This window comes from Martes martes, assembly GCF_963455335.1.
Source record: "Martes martes genome assembly, chromosome: 2".
NCBI lineage: Eukaryota > Metazoa > Chordata > Mammalia > Carnivora > Mustelidae > Martes > Martes martes.
Genome location: NC_137889.1, coordinates 33,686,629 through 33,704,552, shown reverse-complemented (window position 1 = coordinate 33,704,552; position 17,924 = coordinate 33,686,629). Strand labels below are relative to the sequence as shown.

The 17,924-nt window shown below is 48.0% G+C and overlaps 1 protein-coding gene across 5 annotated transcripts; it reads right to left on the bottom strand.

Moving 5' to 3' along the window:
* Positions 1–46: 46 nt before the first annotated feature.
* Positions 47–17,470, bottom strand: ERLIN2 (ER lipid raft associated 2). Of its 5 annotated transcripts, XM_080830456.1 has the most exons (13): positions 17,121–17,411; positions 16,421–16,511; positions 16,090–16,211; positions 14,717–14,798; positions 13,608–13,654; positions 11,894–11,955; positions 11,603–11,728; positions 7,666–7,739; positions 7,452–7,510; positions 6,800–6,891; positions 5,689–5,778; positions 3,933–4,012; positions 47–3,555 (listed from the first exon to the last, which is right to left on the bottom strand). In XM_080830456.1, exons 3-13 carry the CDS (start codon positions 16,194–16,196, stop codon positions 3,361–3,363), a joined length of 1,014 nt encoding a protein of 337 aa, XP_080686582.1. In that variant the 5' UTR covers positions 16,197–16,211; positions 16,421–16,511; positions 17,121–17,411; the 3' UTR covers positions 47–3,360. The 5 variants fall into 5 exon arrangements, with proteins under 5 accessions (XP_080686582.1, XP_080686581.1, XP_080686583.1 ...); XM_080830455.1 differs by lacking the exon at positions 16,421–16,511 and having other exon boundaries at positions 17,401–17,470; XM_080830457.1 differs by lacking the exon at positions 16,421–16,511 and having other exon boundaries at positions 17,121–17,163.
* Positions 17,471–17,924: the final 454 nt, after the last annotated feature.

Here is a 17,924-nt window from a genome sequence, read left to right as displayed (position 1 = left end):
TCCTAATATTAGTTATCGCTATATTTCACTTTAATAAAAAAGTAAATACAAAGAAGAATGATTTTATTTATCAAGACTGAAAATAAAACAAGATATAAATTCACACCTTTAGTGTTGTCTAAAACAATACCTCCATCTATCAACCCAAGGTAATTAATCCAGCACATTATTTATAGTGTGATTAATATAACAAGAATCATTTCTCATTTACAAAGGGGGTCATTAAACCGCTGGGGCTCTTTGAAAGTAGAATTAGTTCTGACTGTTCAATCACCAGCTTACACAAAAGCAGAAATAAAAAGAAATTGAAATACAAACACAAACTGATTGACTATTACTTCCTTTCTAAGGAAGCAATAGAAGAGTGGCTCGGACCCTACCGAGTAGAACTAATGAAGAAGCCCATTAAGTTCACAGACACAGAGCAGCCACTAGTCAACATACAGGTTTATTCTCAACTGAGGATTGAAGTTTATCTTCAATCAAACTTAAAATGATAAGTCAGTAAGACGACGACCTTACTTTCAGTACTTACTCTCTATAAATGGCAAAGCCAACAGTGCTGAAAGATATATAGACCCAAAGAAATTACAACAGATCATTTAGAAAACAACTTTTTTTTTTTTGGAGTCAATATATTGCCAAAATTCTTTCAATTATATTTTTCCTCCTTCAAGTTAATATGACCACAGATCCCTTCAAATTTGTTTTATTTTAGTCTTATAAAAACTAGTAACAAACTTTGGCTTCCTTGCAAATATTCTGTCCTTATATTAAAAAAGTGATTAAAAACAGTACGAATATGAACCACTTCTGTAAAGTTTAATGAGAAACATTCAACCAAGGTGCCTTTTCCTTGGAAAAATCCTACAAAAACTGAATTTTATAAACAGTTACGTATTTTGATAGAAGTTCCATTTACAAATAGCAGCCATGACTTTACTGCCTACAAATGTGTAGGCTGTCACATTTTACATGTTTAGGATTCCAATGTTTTAAGATCAGATTTTCTAGTGAGTGCTGAAGACACAGAGTCACACAGATTGGTTATTCGTCCCGTGCTGAGGAAACTGCTGACTTCCATGATTTTATTATTCAGGCAGGTGCAGCTAACCGTGGAATTTAAACGGAGGGGCACTATGACATTTCTATTTTTTGTTCAAAGAGGAAGCAACATTAGCATTGAGGGAGGCAGGGGCAGCAGGATTTGACTTCGAGGCTCTTTTGTGGCTAAAGTTTATCAAGTGCAAGGGACAAGCTGTCACAGGATGTTAGTATTGGGCTTTCAAGAGAAGAACCTGAGCAAATGTGCTATTGAGAGGTGGAGAGATCCTTGCTTTTTGTTCTATTGAAGTAGTGTTTTCTGAGGCCCAGGCAGCAAATCTCGGAGTAGAGGAAGCAGAAACATATGTATGGGGATACTAGATGTCATGTGTCATGTTGCTCCTAACAAGGGATTAATGGCATCGAAATGGGAGGAGGGTGAGTAGATCTTAATAACGGATACCTATGTTGGCCTTGGGAGACTGTCTTCTGCAAGCACTTCTGAGCCCATTAAAATCCATCATTGCGAGGAACAGTTGGCTGCTTGCACGAAGTGTGACCAGGACCACTGTTGTAAGAATTCTTAAGTCCCAGAAATGAGAACAGGGAAGGGCAGCGCTTGAATTAAGAGGAGTTAACATGTTGTTTCTACCTAAGCAGGCTGAATGCTCCCCAAACTCTCGACAAGCCTAGTGCTACCTGGGAGCAAGCTGGCCCGAATTCTGGGGCCATCCAATAAAGCAGAAGTCTGTGCACGGGACCAAAAATGAGGTTGGCATCTGTGCCAGAAGGTATGGTTCATAGTTTCACTGAGGGAAAAGGGGTACCGTGGTAGTTTCTTTGGTAGTGGTGGTGGGGAGGGCAGCTAATAACAAGGCCAGACCCTAAGCCAGAGTTTGTCATGGAGAATAGCAACACGCCTGCAAGTGAAATGGGAGTTAACCTCACAGTCTGGTACACAGCTCATGGCCTACATAAGCTGGAACCCACCTCCTCCCTCTGATTTCAGGATATAAGAAAACCTTCCTTTCATGGTTGGTCTTCTCCATCCCAAATCTCCCAGAATGACACAAAATTTTCCTAACTAGAAATGAGAAAAAACAAAACAAAACAAAACCCAACCAACAAAAAACCACCCCAAACCATTTGAACAGATTTTGATGCAGCCCTTCCAAGCCAGGGACCTGGGCATGAGCTCATGACGTGTACCCCACAGCTGTCTCTGGAGGTAGAACATTCGGTCTGACCCCTGTGTGGCTGCTGGCGCCCTGGATTTCAAAACCCATGCTACCTAGTGGGCTCCCTTTTTATCACTCCATCAGACAGACTGCTTGTAGGCAGTAAGACTAGGAGTTCCTTCAGGTGTCCTTCCTCCGCCCCCGGAGGAGCTCTTGGACAGAGAACCTCCACGGTGAGAAAGATGCTAGGTCTCAAGGAACATATGCAGTTTGCCAAGCAGGTACCACGCTGGCTGAGAGACAGAGTGACCCCCTTCAGCAGCTAGTAAGACACTTGGGTTGCTTGTTCCTATCTTCCTAATGCTGAGTGGAATCAATGAACAGATTCGAGAGGGAAAAAAAAAAACCAAAAGCAAAAACAAAAAGAACCAAATCACAGAACAGGTGAAGAGTTTTAAGAATTGTGGGTGATGCCTAAACCCGGGCTCTGGAATGTAGTCAGAAATCGCTGCTTTTTAAGCCCTGGGGTGAGAAGGGTAGGAGAGAGAAGCTTGCAAAACCTAGCACCAGTCCTTCCTTGTGAGGGCTCGAGAGAGCACGCTGCCAAAACAACTCCCATGTGCCGCCAGAAATACCAGCGAAGTCCATTGTTCTCGGCAGCTGCTCCCCGCCAGCTCAGGGCAGACTCACAAGCACACAGCTACTCAGCGGCTGAGCCTCACCCACAGGCATCCTTGGAGGCAGAGGTGAGAAAATTGGACTGCCTTTCCCCAAATGCGGGAAAGCAAATCACCTGGAGGCAACACCTTCTATCTCTCCCCCTCTGTAATGATCGTATCCCTACTTACGCCAACGTCAAAGGGTTAAAATGAGTGTCTGGAGGGCAAAGGTCAAACCCATGGTTCGCCCATCTTAACAGAAGTCACATGACCCGCTTACCTGAATAAGACCCCAAATCATCAATCCCAGCCCTCCCTTCCCAGGAAGGGGAATAGATTTAAATCCATTTCTTCTTTTTGCTCCACAGAATGTGGAAGAGAGTCAAAGCAGGTAGTGTGGGAGGGAGGAGCATCCCGGTTCATCATTCAAAAATAAAGATCTCTTGTAAGTGTCATCCGAGGTTGTATACAAAAAACTTTCAATTCTCCTCGGGGTCTACGTCCAAGGGCTCATCATCGAAACTCAGCTTGTCAGCCAGCCCCTCGAACTGCTTGCCCAGACCGCCTGCGGAGTCCACGAACATGTTCGGGATGTCTTTGCCGAAGTAAATCTTGCTGTTGGAAGCGATGGCTCTGTACTTCATCAGCTGCAGATACTCCGGCGTCAGCTTCAGCTGGAAGAAACAAAGCAGAGGCCAGGTGGAGCCCGATTCAGGACAGCTCTGGGGGGCACCCTTCGCAGAGGGTCTCTGTCCACGCAGTGCGCCCCCTCGACTCTTCCAGGCCTCACGGCTCTCCGAGTGACGGGGCACTAATGGATCTGCGCAGTCAGAGCTGCCAGTCTGAGGAGCTTCTGTTTCACATGATGATACAACTTCTGCGGAAGCTCAGCTCAGGGGATGGGCAGCCCCGGTGCCCCACAGCACAGGAGCCATCCCTTCTGGCCAGGAGGGCCTTTGCCGGTGGCGGCCATCCGACATCCGGAGCTCTCAAACAACATTAGTGCAAGGCCAAATAGACCTTCCCCTCCCCAGGTGGCCCGGGGTTTTACCTTGTTGGCTTCGGCCAGCTTCATAGCGGTGTAGCACTCCGCATCGGCCTTCGCCTTCTCCCGGGCCAGGAACGCAGCATCTGCGGGCAACAGGGCAGTGAGTGCAGGGCAGAGGCACCGGAACACTGGGCCCTGGGCCCTTCCCCCGCCTGCCTCCGTGACCTCAGGGCGACTGCTCTTTTGCCTCTGTGCTTTGGTTTCCTCTGCTGCAAAATGTGGAAAGAGGTGTTTTTCCCTATTTCACAAGTCGTGGTTGAAAATCAACCACGATGAGGAGGTGCCTGGACGGCATCCCCCTGCGGTGGGGACTAAAGATGAGCAAGGCCGCTGCTGTGCCCAGCAACCTCTCTGACAGCAGGCTCCGGAGGAGCACTGCGGCCCGGCGATGCTTCCCGTTTCCCTGAGCGGACTCCTCTTGCCGCTCCTCCGTGTGGAAGCCGAGTGGGACCTGCCCCCACCTCGAGCCTCAGAGCTCTCCACCTCATCCCTCTTGTGAGGCTCAGCAAAAGCCCCAGGAGCCCAGCCGGAGGTGACCCCACCTAAGAAACAGCTCGGTCCCTCTCCAACTTCGTTTCCCTTTTTATTTCCATCGCTCACTTCGAAAAGGTCCTCGTTAACTGGCACAACTCTAAATAAGGCCACTACACACCGCGGTCCAGACCAACACCTGTTTGGACGAAGACCTATTTCAACCTCCACTGCGCGTGACACTCTTCCTCAATCCGATGAGACGCGCTTTCTGTCGAGCTGATGCAAAATTTTTGATGCTTACTCCCTTGCCTTGGGAATGAGGCCAGCCTCCCGTGAGTGATATCTGTAGCCAAAAGCCTGGGAAGGACAGCCAGTCTGCGGGTGGGTTCTTCCTGTCCACCCCCAGAGAGACTCCGGGCGGAAGGAGGGTGGAGTCTGGCAGGAGTGCTGGCTGCAAGGGGGCCGTCAAGTGGCCTTAGCACCTGATGACATGTTTTTATAAGAAATAAGAATGTCTTGTTTTGCCAAGAGCTCCCTAATGAGGAGCCACTGACCTCTAAAATCCTAGCTGGCTCCTCACTGGGCCCGCTCAAAGCCTGACAGGCCTCACAGTGAGTCCAAGTGGGCACAGTGCTTGGAAGCTGGGCCTCGAGGGCCCATTTTTGTCCTAGAATTTGCTTGATTTAAGGCACCACACAAAGGAAAGGGTAGGTGGTGGGAACGAGCTGAGGGCTTAGGGGCAGGGAACTGAAGGTGAACAGAGTTCAGAAAAGCCAGCAAAGAAAACCTTCTCCAGCTCCAGTGCTGTTGGTGCTGAAAAGGTGTCCCCTTCACGGCTGCCTTGGTATCCATGACAGGGGTGCCAAGAGCAGACTTAGAGGCCGCAGCTGTGGTGTTTGCTGACGTGCACGGGGGCTGGGGAAGGCACAGGGAGGAGCTGCTGTTCCGGCCTCACCTCTTTGCTCACTTCCTAGGCTCTGAGACCCTTGCCAGAGAGCAGGACCTTCAGTGATTTCCTTTTTCCTTAGGCCTCACATGAGCACGCCTAGCTGCAAGCAGTGGACGTCTGCTGAGTGAGCGAACGCTCTCTGAAGTGGAAAACTGACACCAGCCTGGCCCATATCTCCCCCCAAAGTCGACTCAAAGCACAGAGAAAAAGTGATTTTCCAAAGAAATCATCACATCTTAGAACAAAGAGGAAAGAACGAAGGAAATGACTGTCTCACCCCCTTGTCACAAGGTGGGGCCTGAGGAAACCTTGGACGTTCACTTCACCTGTGCTCACCTTCAATTTCTGAAATCTTCTTCTCTGTCTCCTTCTCCATCACCTTCTGCCCATAGGTGATTTCTGCGACCTGAGCCACTTTTTCTGCCTCTACAGTAAGAAAGTTGAGAAAAGGCTCAGAGCTCTGGTATTTCAAAAGTCGGACTGTTTGACCCTTCCTGAGTCCCTGATGCAGGCCAGTGGGTTAGCTCAGAAGGAGAGCCCCGTGAGGGGCACAGGTGGGCTGTACCAGTGAGGGTGGTACCACGACATGAGCACAAGACAGTAAACGGACGGAGAGACCTGGGCCCTGCGACGGAAGCGAGGAGCAGGCCCTCACCTCTCCTGTCACAAGGGTATTTCTCCTGAACGGAAAGGCTAAGATACCCTCCGAACAGTTTCTCCCTGCCACTTCATTTCGGGAAGCCGTCAGTCACTGTTGATAAACCAGTGTAGTGGTTACGAACCAGGTTCTGGACAGAGTCCCTGGGGCTGAACCCCGTTTCCACCAGTTACTTGCCATATGACCCTCAGCACATTATTTAAACCCTCTGGTCTTTGATTCAGGAAAATGAGGTTAATGATAGAACCTATGTCACCTGGTGGTTGTGAAGAGTACATGTGAGCGCATGTAAGTGCTTAGAAAAGTACATGACCCATGATACCTGCTCGATAGGTATCAGCCATTCTTATTATCCGTTAATGCATTAAGAAAAAAGGTTCTTGGGGCGCCTGGGTGGCTCAGTGGGTTAAAGCCTCTGCCTTCGGCTCAGGTCATGATCCCAGAGTCCTGGGATCGAGCCCCGCATCGGGCTCTCTGCTCAGCAGGGAGCCTGCTTCTCCCCCGGCCTCTCTGCCGGCTTGTGATCTGTCAAATAAATAAAATCTTTAAAAAAAAAAAGAAAAAAGCTTCTTTTCATTTCAAACGTAAGGAGAGACTCAAAACGCATTGCCCCTAGCTGTGATCTGACGACTTCCGCTTTGCCTCTGGGAGCACAAATGTCACTCCTGCGCCCTGGCAAGGGTTTGGAGGGCTATGTGATCTAATGGTGCCCAAGGCTACCTCTCAGCTTCCCACCACCCCCTCCAGCCCCCTTTGCCATGTGAGGGGATTGCAGAACCACATTCAGACCAATGAGGGCCTTCTTCCGTTCCGTCTCAGCTTCCTTCTCCACCACCTTCTGTTTCTGCGCTGCAATGAGAAGCTTTGTCTTCTCGCTTTCCCTGATGGGGGGGAAAAAAAAAGCTGTGAGGCCGCCGTGGAAGAAGCTTCTGAGGAACTTCACTGTCTCCCGGAGAAGCCAGGCTTCCGCTGAGGAGAGGCAAACTGTGAGTTCGTCCTCTCTCCTGGAAGGCTGTTGAATGTCCCAGGGAAAAGCAGGTCTGTTGCAGACAGTAACACGGCTCTCTTTCACTTCCAAAATAACTCATTTGTGGGAAATAAAGCATAATTTACTTTGGTAAAATGCATCTGCCTGCCCACTTAACCACCTTTCGCTCCTATCGTCTTTGATATGACCCAGGGAGCACAAACAATGCCCCCTGGCCCTTGGAAAAGCAGCACTGCTGGGAAGGGCTTCTCCCGTGGCTCTCCACCACAGTTACGGAGCCCAGGTGACTGTCCAGACACACCTGCTCCATCTCGCAGAGCGATGGGCTGTAACAAATACTCAAGAAGGGGAATGAGCTCCTGGCACGGCTTCAGTTAACTTGGGGACGGGATGAGGTGGGGGTGGGGCGAGGGAGAGAGTGGTGTGTGTAGCTTGGGCAGCAGAAATACTCACATCAACTCGTAGTTTCTGCGGATCGCCTCAGGGATATTGGGCTTGGTCACCCGCACAGCCTGGAGGAGGAAAACAGCACGTGATGGGAAGGTGAGGGTGGCGAGGGACAGAAGCACCTCCCACTGGCCCTTCATCTTCCTGCACAAAAAGGACATCCTCTGGAAGGGGGGGATGCCCCTTCATCAGAGCAGGCTCCCATTGTGGCCATGCTTACTTGGATGACAAGCCCAGGGGCCATGGAGGTCAGGTCCTGTTGTAAAGCCAGCTTGAGGTTTTCGTCAATCTGATCTGGAATCAAGAAAGACAGCGAGAGTTGTTGTTACACTGTAGGCAGGGTGGAGGAAAGCATGGGGGAAGAGGACAAACTAAAACACCAGCTCAAGAATGCACCTGACAGGCCAAAGGGCTTTCCAAGGCAGAGGGCTTATCAGAGCCCAGAAATCTGAAGACCCTTGGCACATCTTTCAAAGCAACATGCCTCTGCAGCCGCTCTATGCAAGCTGGATGTGAGAGCATCCTTTTCCTGTGGCCTCCACATAAAATCACCGAGGCTATAGAAAATAGCAACCTAGGGGCACCTGTGTGGCTCAGTGGGTTAGGCCTCTGCCTTCGGCTCAGGTCATGATCTCTGGGTCCTGGGATCGAGCAGGGAGCCTGCTTCCCCTCCCCCTATCTGCCTGCTGCTCTGCCTACTTGTGATCTGTCAAATAAATAAAAAAAAACCTTAAAAAAGAAAATAGCAACCTTGCCCAAAAGGAAACTGAGCTTTAATAAGAAAAAGGACAAACAAGTCTTACACATTTCTTGAGTCGGGCGGCAGCCTTTTCCTAGACAATAGCAGCTAAAGAGAAGCCAGGCAGCCTGTTTTCAAGAGGAAGGAAGGTGGAGTGGCTATGCTAGGTATTTCGAAGAGAGCCAAGCCATTGAAATCCAGTCATTTGAGAAGTTTCTAAAAGAAAAATAGACTCTGACGTCAACAAAAGCCCCAAGGAAGACTATTTCCATTAAGAACTCCATCAAAGAACACAGTGGGGAAAATGAAAATTTATGGTTCTGGAAACGAGCCTGAGTCTTTTGATAGTCGTTTGCTTTGGCCCTGATTGCTCTGTGTGGAATTCACATGGGAGCTGTTAAATAGGCAAGTGTAGGAAGAGCTCTGACTGACAACCCCCCCCCAACCCCCCTCCTTGTGGCTGGGATCCTACAGCCCCCACAGCTGCCCTCTCTGGCTGGGCCTTCTCTTCCTGAGCCCTGCCCAGGAGATCCTCGGTAAGATCCTGGACGGTGCTGAGAAGACTCCACAGAACCAGGGTAGGACATCTGAATTGAATCACCTCCCTGTCAGCTGCCACCCACTTTAAGTGGCCGTTTTTGGTCACTGGTGCCCAAAACAGGGGCCTCTGAGGAATGGCAAGTGGAACTCCCTGCCTTTAACAGAAGCCCAGACCAGACTGAGGCCCACAGAAGTTCAGTAATGTGTTCACGCTAGTTAGAAGCCAAAATAATACACTTGTTTAATTACTATACTTTAATTTATGCTTTAAAACAGCACTATCTTCAACTGTCTAATAGGTAAGCAAGAGATTTTAACGTTTCCACACACTGGATATGCTCTCACAAGCCTCTTAGCACGAGGGAGAAATGTCCCAGAAGGCAGCACCTCAGACCTAGTATGTGTTTAACAACTTGACAGCCATGGATAAACATCACATTTCATATTTTTTTCTTAAACAGGATACCAACCAAACTTTGAGATGTTCTGTGCCCTCCCTAAGTTAATAATAAATGGTCATTTATTAGACCAAATTATATCTGACTTAAAGCAGACAACTGTGGTCCTGGGCTCATAACTTTCCAGGAAAATCTGGAAGAAATATTTTGCCATAGGGCGCCTGGGTGGCTCAGTGGGTTAACCCTCTGACTTCGGCTTAGGCTGTGATCTCAGGGTCCTGGCACCAAGCCCTGCATCGGGCTGTCTGCTCAGCAGGGAGCCTGCTTCCCCCACCCGGCTCTGTCTGCCTCTCTGCCTACTTGTGATCTCTCTCTCAAATAAATAAATAAAATCTTAAAAAATAAAGAAATATTTTGTCAGGTGGTTTATTACAAAATTAATATTGGTAATAAGTTGTTTATACGTTATAGTCATGCAAATCAATGCATATTAGGTTCCATTACACAAAGAGATTGCTATGGGTCATTGCTAAACAAGAACTACGTAATGTTTTTATAAGATAGGCATAGAGGAGGCATCAGCGTAAGCAGGGCTGAGAATTACACAGTCATGTGGGAGGGAAGTCAGGGCCATGAGTCCTGAGAGGACAGACACAGCTAGTGGAAAACCTCCCAAGTTCTAGGAATGGGATTAGAGACATGAATTCCTCCTTTACAGACACAAACAGGTTCTAAGCAAGGCAGTGTTCTTGCTCGAAAGATGTAACTTTAAAAAGAAAGAAAATTTCAAAGCAATTACATTTTCCCAGCTTCACTGTACAAGAAGTTTCACTAAGCTACTAAGTTTATCTCTTGGGCAATACGAAGTTTCCTTTTTTTTTTTTTTTTCTTTTTTAAGGATTTCATTTTTAAGTAATCTCTACATCCAATGTTGGGCTCGAACCCACGATCCCGAGATCAAGAGTTGTGTGCTCCACCGACTGAGCCTGCCAGGTGCCCTGACAGTAAGAAGTTTTCTATTGCAAAACAATTTCATATTTTCATTTTCTCTTCATGGAAGTTACAGTCCTTTGTCTCTTGTTTCGAATGCTTTAAAGTGTTCTTTTAATGGCACAAGTTCTAAAACCAGGGCTAGAGAGAAAACTAATGCTATTTTTTTTTTATTTCTTTACTTGACAGAGATAGACACAGTGAGAGAACACAAGCAGGGGATTGTGGGAGAGGGAGAAGCAGGCTTTCCGTCCAGCAGGGAGCCCAATGCAGGGAACAATCCCAGGACCCTGGGATCATGACCTGAGCCAAAGGCAGACGCTTAATGACTGAGTCACCCGGGCGCCGTGAGAAAACTAATGCTATTTTATAAAGTGCTCTCAGTTTGAAATTAAAAACAAAAAACAAAAAAACTAATAACAGCAAATTCACAGAATTTTTCTTTAAAGCATACTGAATTCAAATCCTGTAAAGTGAATTTAGATTTATTTTTTACTGCAGAGAAATTAGAAGTGATTCTGAAGATTTCCTGAATCAGAAATGTGTGCAATGGGCTCTCTCACTGAGCTCACGGGGAGCACCAGGGGTTCCCCCCACCCCCATTCTGTCTACTCTGCGAAACATTCTATCAGGGTCCTTTTTAATGAAGATTCCTGGGAAGAGACACTGTCCAGTCCTAGTATCAGGAATAGTTGTACTATCATTTACTCTCAGCACTGGCCACTAGAAAACTTCTGGCAGCAAGCTCTAACAGAACACTTAACCACAAAAGAGCTCGAACAATTACTGAACTGTTTCTTTCTCTTGTTGCTGAAGTCAGGCTATGTTTACTTTGACTGGTTAAAAAGGTCAAAAAGTGTGTACTTAAGCATGTGGATTCTTTTAAGTGTTTTCCTATTCATCTCTACGCATGCAGGCTTAAAGACACTAGGAACTTTAAGCAGCTATGGTCCTTGTCCCACTTCTAGAATTAAATGTGAACCCTACTGTCCTCCTCACCTCTCCTGGAGGCCCTTCTTTTAGTGTGGCGGATGGAGAAGCACTCTGAAGCGAGAGCCAGGAGAGGGAGGGTCTAGCCGCTTCAGCACTGCTACGAAATAGTTCTAAAACTTTCTCTTTGGGCCTTAGTCCCCTCATCCGAAAATGAGGTTTTTGGGGTGGATAATCTCTAAGGTTCTTCTAGAATGGACTCTGTCTTCATTACAGAAGGCTGTTAGGGATAGTCGGAATGCTCTGCCTTCTAGTCCTCTGATTCAGGCCAGGAATCCCCTAGTCCACCGTATGCCTGTGCCCAAGGCTCACCTGCTTTCATGACATTCTGCCACTATCATCAACATTTTCTAGAAGTTCTGCTTGGGACCAGTTCCCGGGCACTGGCTTCTTTGACACTTCCTGTCCCTTGGAACCCATCCTCCCCTACAGTAGCTCAGAAGTAGGCAGTGGGGGAAACAGCAGTGGAGGCATGCTACGGCCAGCAGAGGCTTTCTTACCGAAGAGCTCTATGTAGACCTCCTGAAGGGTATGCACACTGCAGAACTGGTTCAGCTCGTGGTGGATCTTATTGAAGATGAGGGCCTTGTCGTAGTCAGCAGTGTAGTTCTTCACGATGTCATACACTGGGAGGGAAGGCGGGACTGCAGTCAGAAAAGGCAGGACTCCCTTTCTTAGACACAGCGGCTCTCCCCGCCTGAGGTGCTGAGACAGACCTGGGGTGGCGGTGCGGATGGGGGGACATGCTGGGCAAAGCAAGTCGGTGGTGAAGGTCAACTGCAAAGACGTACCTGCATTTGGGACCAAGAAGTTCACCACTTCAATTCGGTCAAAGTAGATCATCACACCACCACTGTTGGGGGAAGAAGGAAGAAAGAAGTCACCAGTAGGCTCTGGAACAGAGTGACGTCTCTAGGTGATGGCATCAGGTGTGTGACCTGGCAGAAAAGGAGCAGAGGAGTTCACGGGAGGCCAGAAGGCATGAGATCTCCAAGTAGGAATCTTCCAAGCTTAGAGCAAGAACACCATCTCCTGAGAAACCACACCTCCTCAAAGTATCTCCATAAGGAGAAAAGTGAAACTTCTGGGTGCCACTAGGAAAAGGACAGTTCGTATCTGCTGAATCTGCAATGCCTTTTGATTAAAGCAATCCATTGATGGGAAAAGAAAAGTGAAGGATTTCTCAGCATTTAGAAGGCCACCGTGGGACTTTATGGTCACTGTTTCTCCCTTTGTCTTCACCATCACTTTGGTTCAGCACTTCCCTTTCCTGGCACATATTCATAATACATAACTTTAAGCATACAGAAACGCTGAAAGAATAATACAACTCACATCCATACATGAACACCTACATTTAGCAATTGCTAACATTTACCTTACAGATTGCTCTGCTTTTTATGCTGAGCATTTCAAAGTGAGTTGCCGTCATGATACTCTTTCTCCCTTAACACGTATAGAACAACATGCACTGAGGTATAATGACATCCTTCTATGTCCCAAATCTAAGAAAATTAATAATAATTTCTCAACGGCCTCTAATACCGATCCTTATTCCAGTTTCCTGTTGTTCCTGTTAGGGACTGAATTGTGTGTCCTCCAAAAGTCCATTTGCTGAAACTCTTAAAAGCCCCTTGTCACTGTATTGAGTGAGACAGGGCCACAAGGTGGTGATTAAGACTCCATGAAGTCATAGGGGTAGGTCCCCAACCCGATTGGACTGGTAAAGGAAAAGAGGCAGACACCTGAGATTTTCTGCCTGCGTGCACCCAGGAAAGGCCACATGAGGACACTGCAAAGTCACCATCTGCAAGCGAGGAAAAGAGGCTTCACCAGAGATGAAGCCTGCTGGCACCTTGGACTCTGTTTCTGTTCAGTCTGTGGGCCTCTCTTATGGCTGCCCGAGCTGACTCATCCAGTCCCCCTGTCTTTCATAGATGGTATTTTTGAACCAAGTTCTAATTAAGGCTCACCATGCCTTTGTTTATGTCTTTTAGGTCTGCTTTGCAACCCAAAGCTCTTCCCTGTGATGCCACCAGGTCAGCTGTCCCGTGAGATGCCCTAATTCTGGATTTGCCTGAATGTTTCCTTGTGGTGGTGGTTTGTGATTCTATTCCAATTTGGACCTTCTTTACTTTTCACCCAGACCACTGGAGTGGTGTTCTGTTTGGATTTCCAGACCCTGAGGTCAGCCCTTGCCTTTACAACATTCCCCAGCTATCAAGTCATTTATCTGCTAAAAGCTTTTAGGGGATCTTCACTTATAACGGAAAAAGCCCACACTCAGCACAGAATTCAAGGTCCTCCTGAACCTGTCTACCTTCTGTGATTTTTCCCTATGGCACTGCATGTCCTCGTCAAATCGGAACCAAGGGAGCAAGGAGGTAGGGAATTTGGTAAGACCACCGAGAAGGAATGCATCTCCTTTCACTGTCTCTAACAGTGAGAGCTAACAGCCAGCCCTTCCGCCGACATAGGCTTACCCCTTCACCCCGGGCAGCTTACCTAGTCCCGCAAGGCACATTCTTCACCTCATCTGTCTGCAGTGTGGTCTAGAAACAGAGGAGACATAAAATGGCTGTAAAATGGGCCATGAGGAATAAAGTAACTTAGTTTTGGAATCCCAATCACCTAGTCCTTGAGGTTATCTGGGTTAACCTTTGGCCTTGTTAAACAAGAATACTCTGTCTAATCCTCTTTATTTACACAGGCTGCCTGACTCAGAGGAACAAAGGTACCTACCCCAGCTTCACTGTAAGTGAATCACCATATGCACTAGCTGTGTAATAATGGTTTAGTTAAAAAAAAAAAAAAAGAACTTGGATTAGGAGTCCTAAGATTGTCTTTATCTCTACTGTCCTCCTTTCACTAGTTTTGAAACTAGAGGATTCTGTATTTAACCTGGCTCAGCCCCTTCTCAGAATTACTGTGAGACTCCCAAGATCCTGGGCACAAATGCACTCTGAAAACCACTGAGCACTGGAGATGGCAGAAGAAACGAACAGGGAGAATGCTGGTGTCCCAGGATATTTTCCTGAGTCGGTTCAAAAATCATCCTCTACATCTTCTTATCCCTCTTAGCTGGACATACTTCAAAGATGGCTAGTCTATCTGAGCCAGGCCCTCCATCTGTTATAATTAATCCTACTCTTCCTTTAGATGTCATCCCACTTCACCAAGTCCAACTTTCCTCTCCCCCACCCCTCAAATTACGTTCACATCTATGAAGTTCAAATAAGAACCAGCAAAATTACCATGTTTTATTTCCATTTATCTAGGTAACCTGTGATTGAAAACATACAGACCCACACATCCTACTTTTCCTTCTTTATCTTCAGAACATTCTTCTCTGGCTCTACCTTGAAGTGAAGAAATAACTCCCAGCTGGGGCTGAGGGGTCAAGGCAATGACCCCATTCAGCCATTTCAACAATCAAATAAAGCTCCAGAGTATGCGGTTCATGGGGCCTCATTCTTTCTCTATACACGATACATTACATATATACATTCCTTGAAGAGGCATTTACTCATCTAATGGGAAATAATTCCAAATCATGTGTTTGCCAACACCCCAAACCTGCAGAGGCCCAAACATGCCCCACAAGCCCAGTTCACCTGCACCGACTTATACGATGTGATGAAAGGAAGCATGAGATGGAAACCCGGGCCGCTGGTCGAAGTCAGAAGAGCTCCGCCTCTGCAGAGGAGAGAGAGGCGATTTAGCAAGAGCTAGCAATGACAGCAATTACTATTTGCACCCACCTTCTCTACACCCCCATAAACATCTCATACAGAGATCTCATACAGAGATGCCCGAGCCATGTCCATAGACCCCTTCCTCTCAGCTCAACCCTAATATTCTAGGAAGCCTGATGGTAAAGCATAAAACCATTATTCATGCTTTCGAGGCAGGAAAAATAGGCACATGGGCCAAGGGGAATGAAGACAGCAGGATCCCTGGCAAACCTTAACAGAAAGGGAAGTCTATTTTACTTGGTCATACCCGTTGAGTTTGTGGCAATCCTTGGGGGGGCAATTAAGTCTGGTAATACATTTACCAACTAACTGCACTGATATTGGAGTCAAGGGACACAAACAACCAGAAGAGTAATTTTAAGAATGCTTTAAAAATCATCTGCATACCTTTTTTGGGCAGTAGGGTGACCTTCAGAACCAAGTTATATGTAAAGGGTAACAAAATTAAAAGCCTTTTTTGGGCACATATGAGCAGCAGGTGGGGAGAAATAAAGGGGAGAACGGAGCCCAATGAAACTTTTAAAACTTGCTATTGGCAATCCAGGAATAAGCATCCTGGGCACATATAAGAAGGAGTTCATAATGGCTTAAAGTAAAAAACTTGGGTCACGGAGGTTACTGAAAGGAAAGCAACCCAAGATTTATAAGTGCTTCTTTGCTTTGCATTACGAAGGAAAAAATACATTAAAAAACAAAACAAAACAGCAATAAACAGAGATGCAACGGGCTCCTCTTTCTTATAAGAATCACTACTCTTGGGCTTGCCTTGATTGATACAGATCAGTCTGAAGGATTCCTTTTTCCTGAAATGGTAATTTTCAAGAGTGGGTATAAACGAGCAGAGCAGGCTAGCTCCTCAAGTTTCCATCAAGAACTGGTGCTCATGGGAGGTAACCTTGTGTCAACAAGATTCCAGGGAGGGATGTAGGAGAAAACAATGTTTCAGAGAGGATCTGCAAGCACTGGTTTCCTTCAGATTTTGTCTCTAAATCTCTAGACACATTTATTGTCCACCACCCATGGCATCAACTTAAGACAATTAAGTTTTATATTCACACTTATATATGCATATAAGAGTGTGTGTGTATGTCCCCTTCATGGTCACTGACACCACAGCTCCATCTAAAAAGGCTCCTTTATTCAACAGACACAGATAATCAACAGAATCTGCTAGACAGTGACTAGGAAAGAGACACTTAACAGGGAGTTGCAAGCTTCTGTCTCTTCCTTACCTGTAATACACCCCAATATGTCCCTCTTCTATCTTGTGCACAGCTGAGAAGAGAGATGCACAAAAGAAACTGGTAGCCACAGCCACAACTGCTCCCAACTGAGCCATCAGCGAACCTGTATCCTAGGGAAAAAGACGCAGGAAAATGTGTGTGGTCCAACATGCAGGAGAAAAGTTACAAGGGGGAGAGCACCTCACTAAGCTGAGCTCCCTGAAGTGGCTCAGGCCCAGCCTGTTGTACTATGAACACAAGGCTCGATGTCCAACTCTCTTCATCCTGTTCTCAGGCAACATTCCCACTCCTCCCCCAGCTGTGGGATCATATTCCCTACCTCCCCCAGGAGGCAGTGGCTCCAGATACAGCAGGGCCCCAAGAGAGAACCAGTGCCAGTTGGGCAGCGTTCAGAACACAGCCTTCTCTTCCTGTGAACATGAAATGTGCTGTCACTGGAGTCACTCATGCTAGTAAAAGGGAAGAGAGGCAGCTGCAGTATGTTGCCCAAATTACAGAGGATGTCAAATGACAGGCAGTTGTGGCTATGTAATTCTGGTCAGAGCCTCCCAGTCCTAATTGCCTGCCATTTCAAAGGAAACCATTATTTACTCCTTTCAGATGCTGGAGCGACAGAGTCAGTATGTGAGCAGAGTTCACATGATGGGATTCTCTGGCCTTTCGTCCACCTTCCCAATTATTCCTTTGGCTCTAAACCGGGGAGGGCTCTGCATACACCCTCCCACACACCTGCCTGGCACTTTGCACCTGACAGGTCCCCAAGCCCATGGTTAGAGGAGAAAGAGGGTTCCCCAGGGTGGGCTGACTAGGATCCTGGGTCCAACTGCGTTCAAGCACCAGGATAAGAAAGAGCTGGCATCTAGAGACTCATTTCCTAAACACTGAAGGCTCTGGAAAAACGATGGTTGACAGCAAAGTTCACAGTCAGGCGTGCCTGGGCCCACCCGCGCAGGGCGTGGATTCTGCCTCCCGGGGCTAACATAGCTCGGGCTCAGACGGCTACGAGGCGCTTATTTTACCGTGGCGGACTCCAGCTACCGATCTGCAGCTGCGTCCTTTCTGCAAACGGCCCCCCCCCCGCCCCCAACCCGCGCCCCTTCCCTGCCCTCTTCGGAGAGAGGGTCGCGCGTCCCTAGCGCCCTGGGGCTCGCGGGGAAGGGACGGAACAGAAAGGGGTTGCTTTCTCGCTCCTGAGGGAAAGAGGCTGCTGGAGCTGGGGCCCCGGAGAACGGCTGATGAGCTTCGGCCGGGAGCCGCAACTAGGCCCAGTGCGCACACTAAGGGGCGGGGGCCGCGTACCAAGCTGTCCCTCCAGGCGCTCCGTACTCTTCCGAACCCCTGTGCAACCGTAGAAACCGCCACGCCCTCCACACGCTACTTCCTTCCGGACCCGTCGCTTTGATGACGCCATTAGTTCACGCGAGAAGAACACCCCTCCCTTAGGTCGTCAGCCCCGCCCCCGCGCTCCAAGCGGTCAGAGTCCGCGCCTGGCCGCCAGAGGGCGCCCGCGCCTCGGTCCGGCCCGTCAAGACCTCGGTTTAGGGTTTCCAGGTTGGAGACCGGTGCCCAATACTTGGAGAGCGACGCGGGGGAGGACGCTCGCGGCCACGGGTGCTGAGTGCCGGAGGGTGTCGCTTTCCGAGGTTCTAACTTTGGAATTTGCTCTGGATTCCCTCCTCCGCCCTCATTGGGTCAACTGTGTTGTTTTTCGGAACAGGAACCCGCGAGTTGCAACCGTTGTTACCCTCCGCTCGCGCTTGCCTGTGGCGCCGCTGAACAGAGCACATCTTTTCATGCGTGGATTAGCCCCAGTGCGTCGTTCA

What these genes read in the sequence shown, in the direction of transcription:
- ERLIN2 (XM_080830454.1), bottom strand. Translation starts at nt 16,549, where the DNA reads ATGAGTGACTCCAGTGACAGCACATTTCATGTTCACAGGAAGAGAAGG. An exon ending in GCCACTGCCTCCTGGGGGAG is followed by an intron (nt 16,212 to 16,420) that starts GTAGGGAATATG and finishes CTTTTTCCCTAG; the next exon opens with GATACAGGTTCGCTGATGGC. An exon ending in ACGGAAGAAGGCCCTCATTG is followed by an intron (nt 5,779 to 6,799) that starts GTCTGAATGTGG and finishes TTCTTACTGTAG; the next exon opens with AGGCAGAAAAAGTGGCTCAG.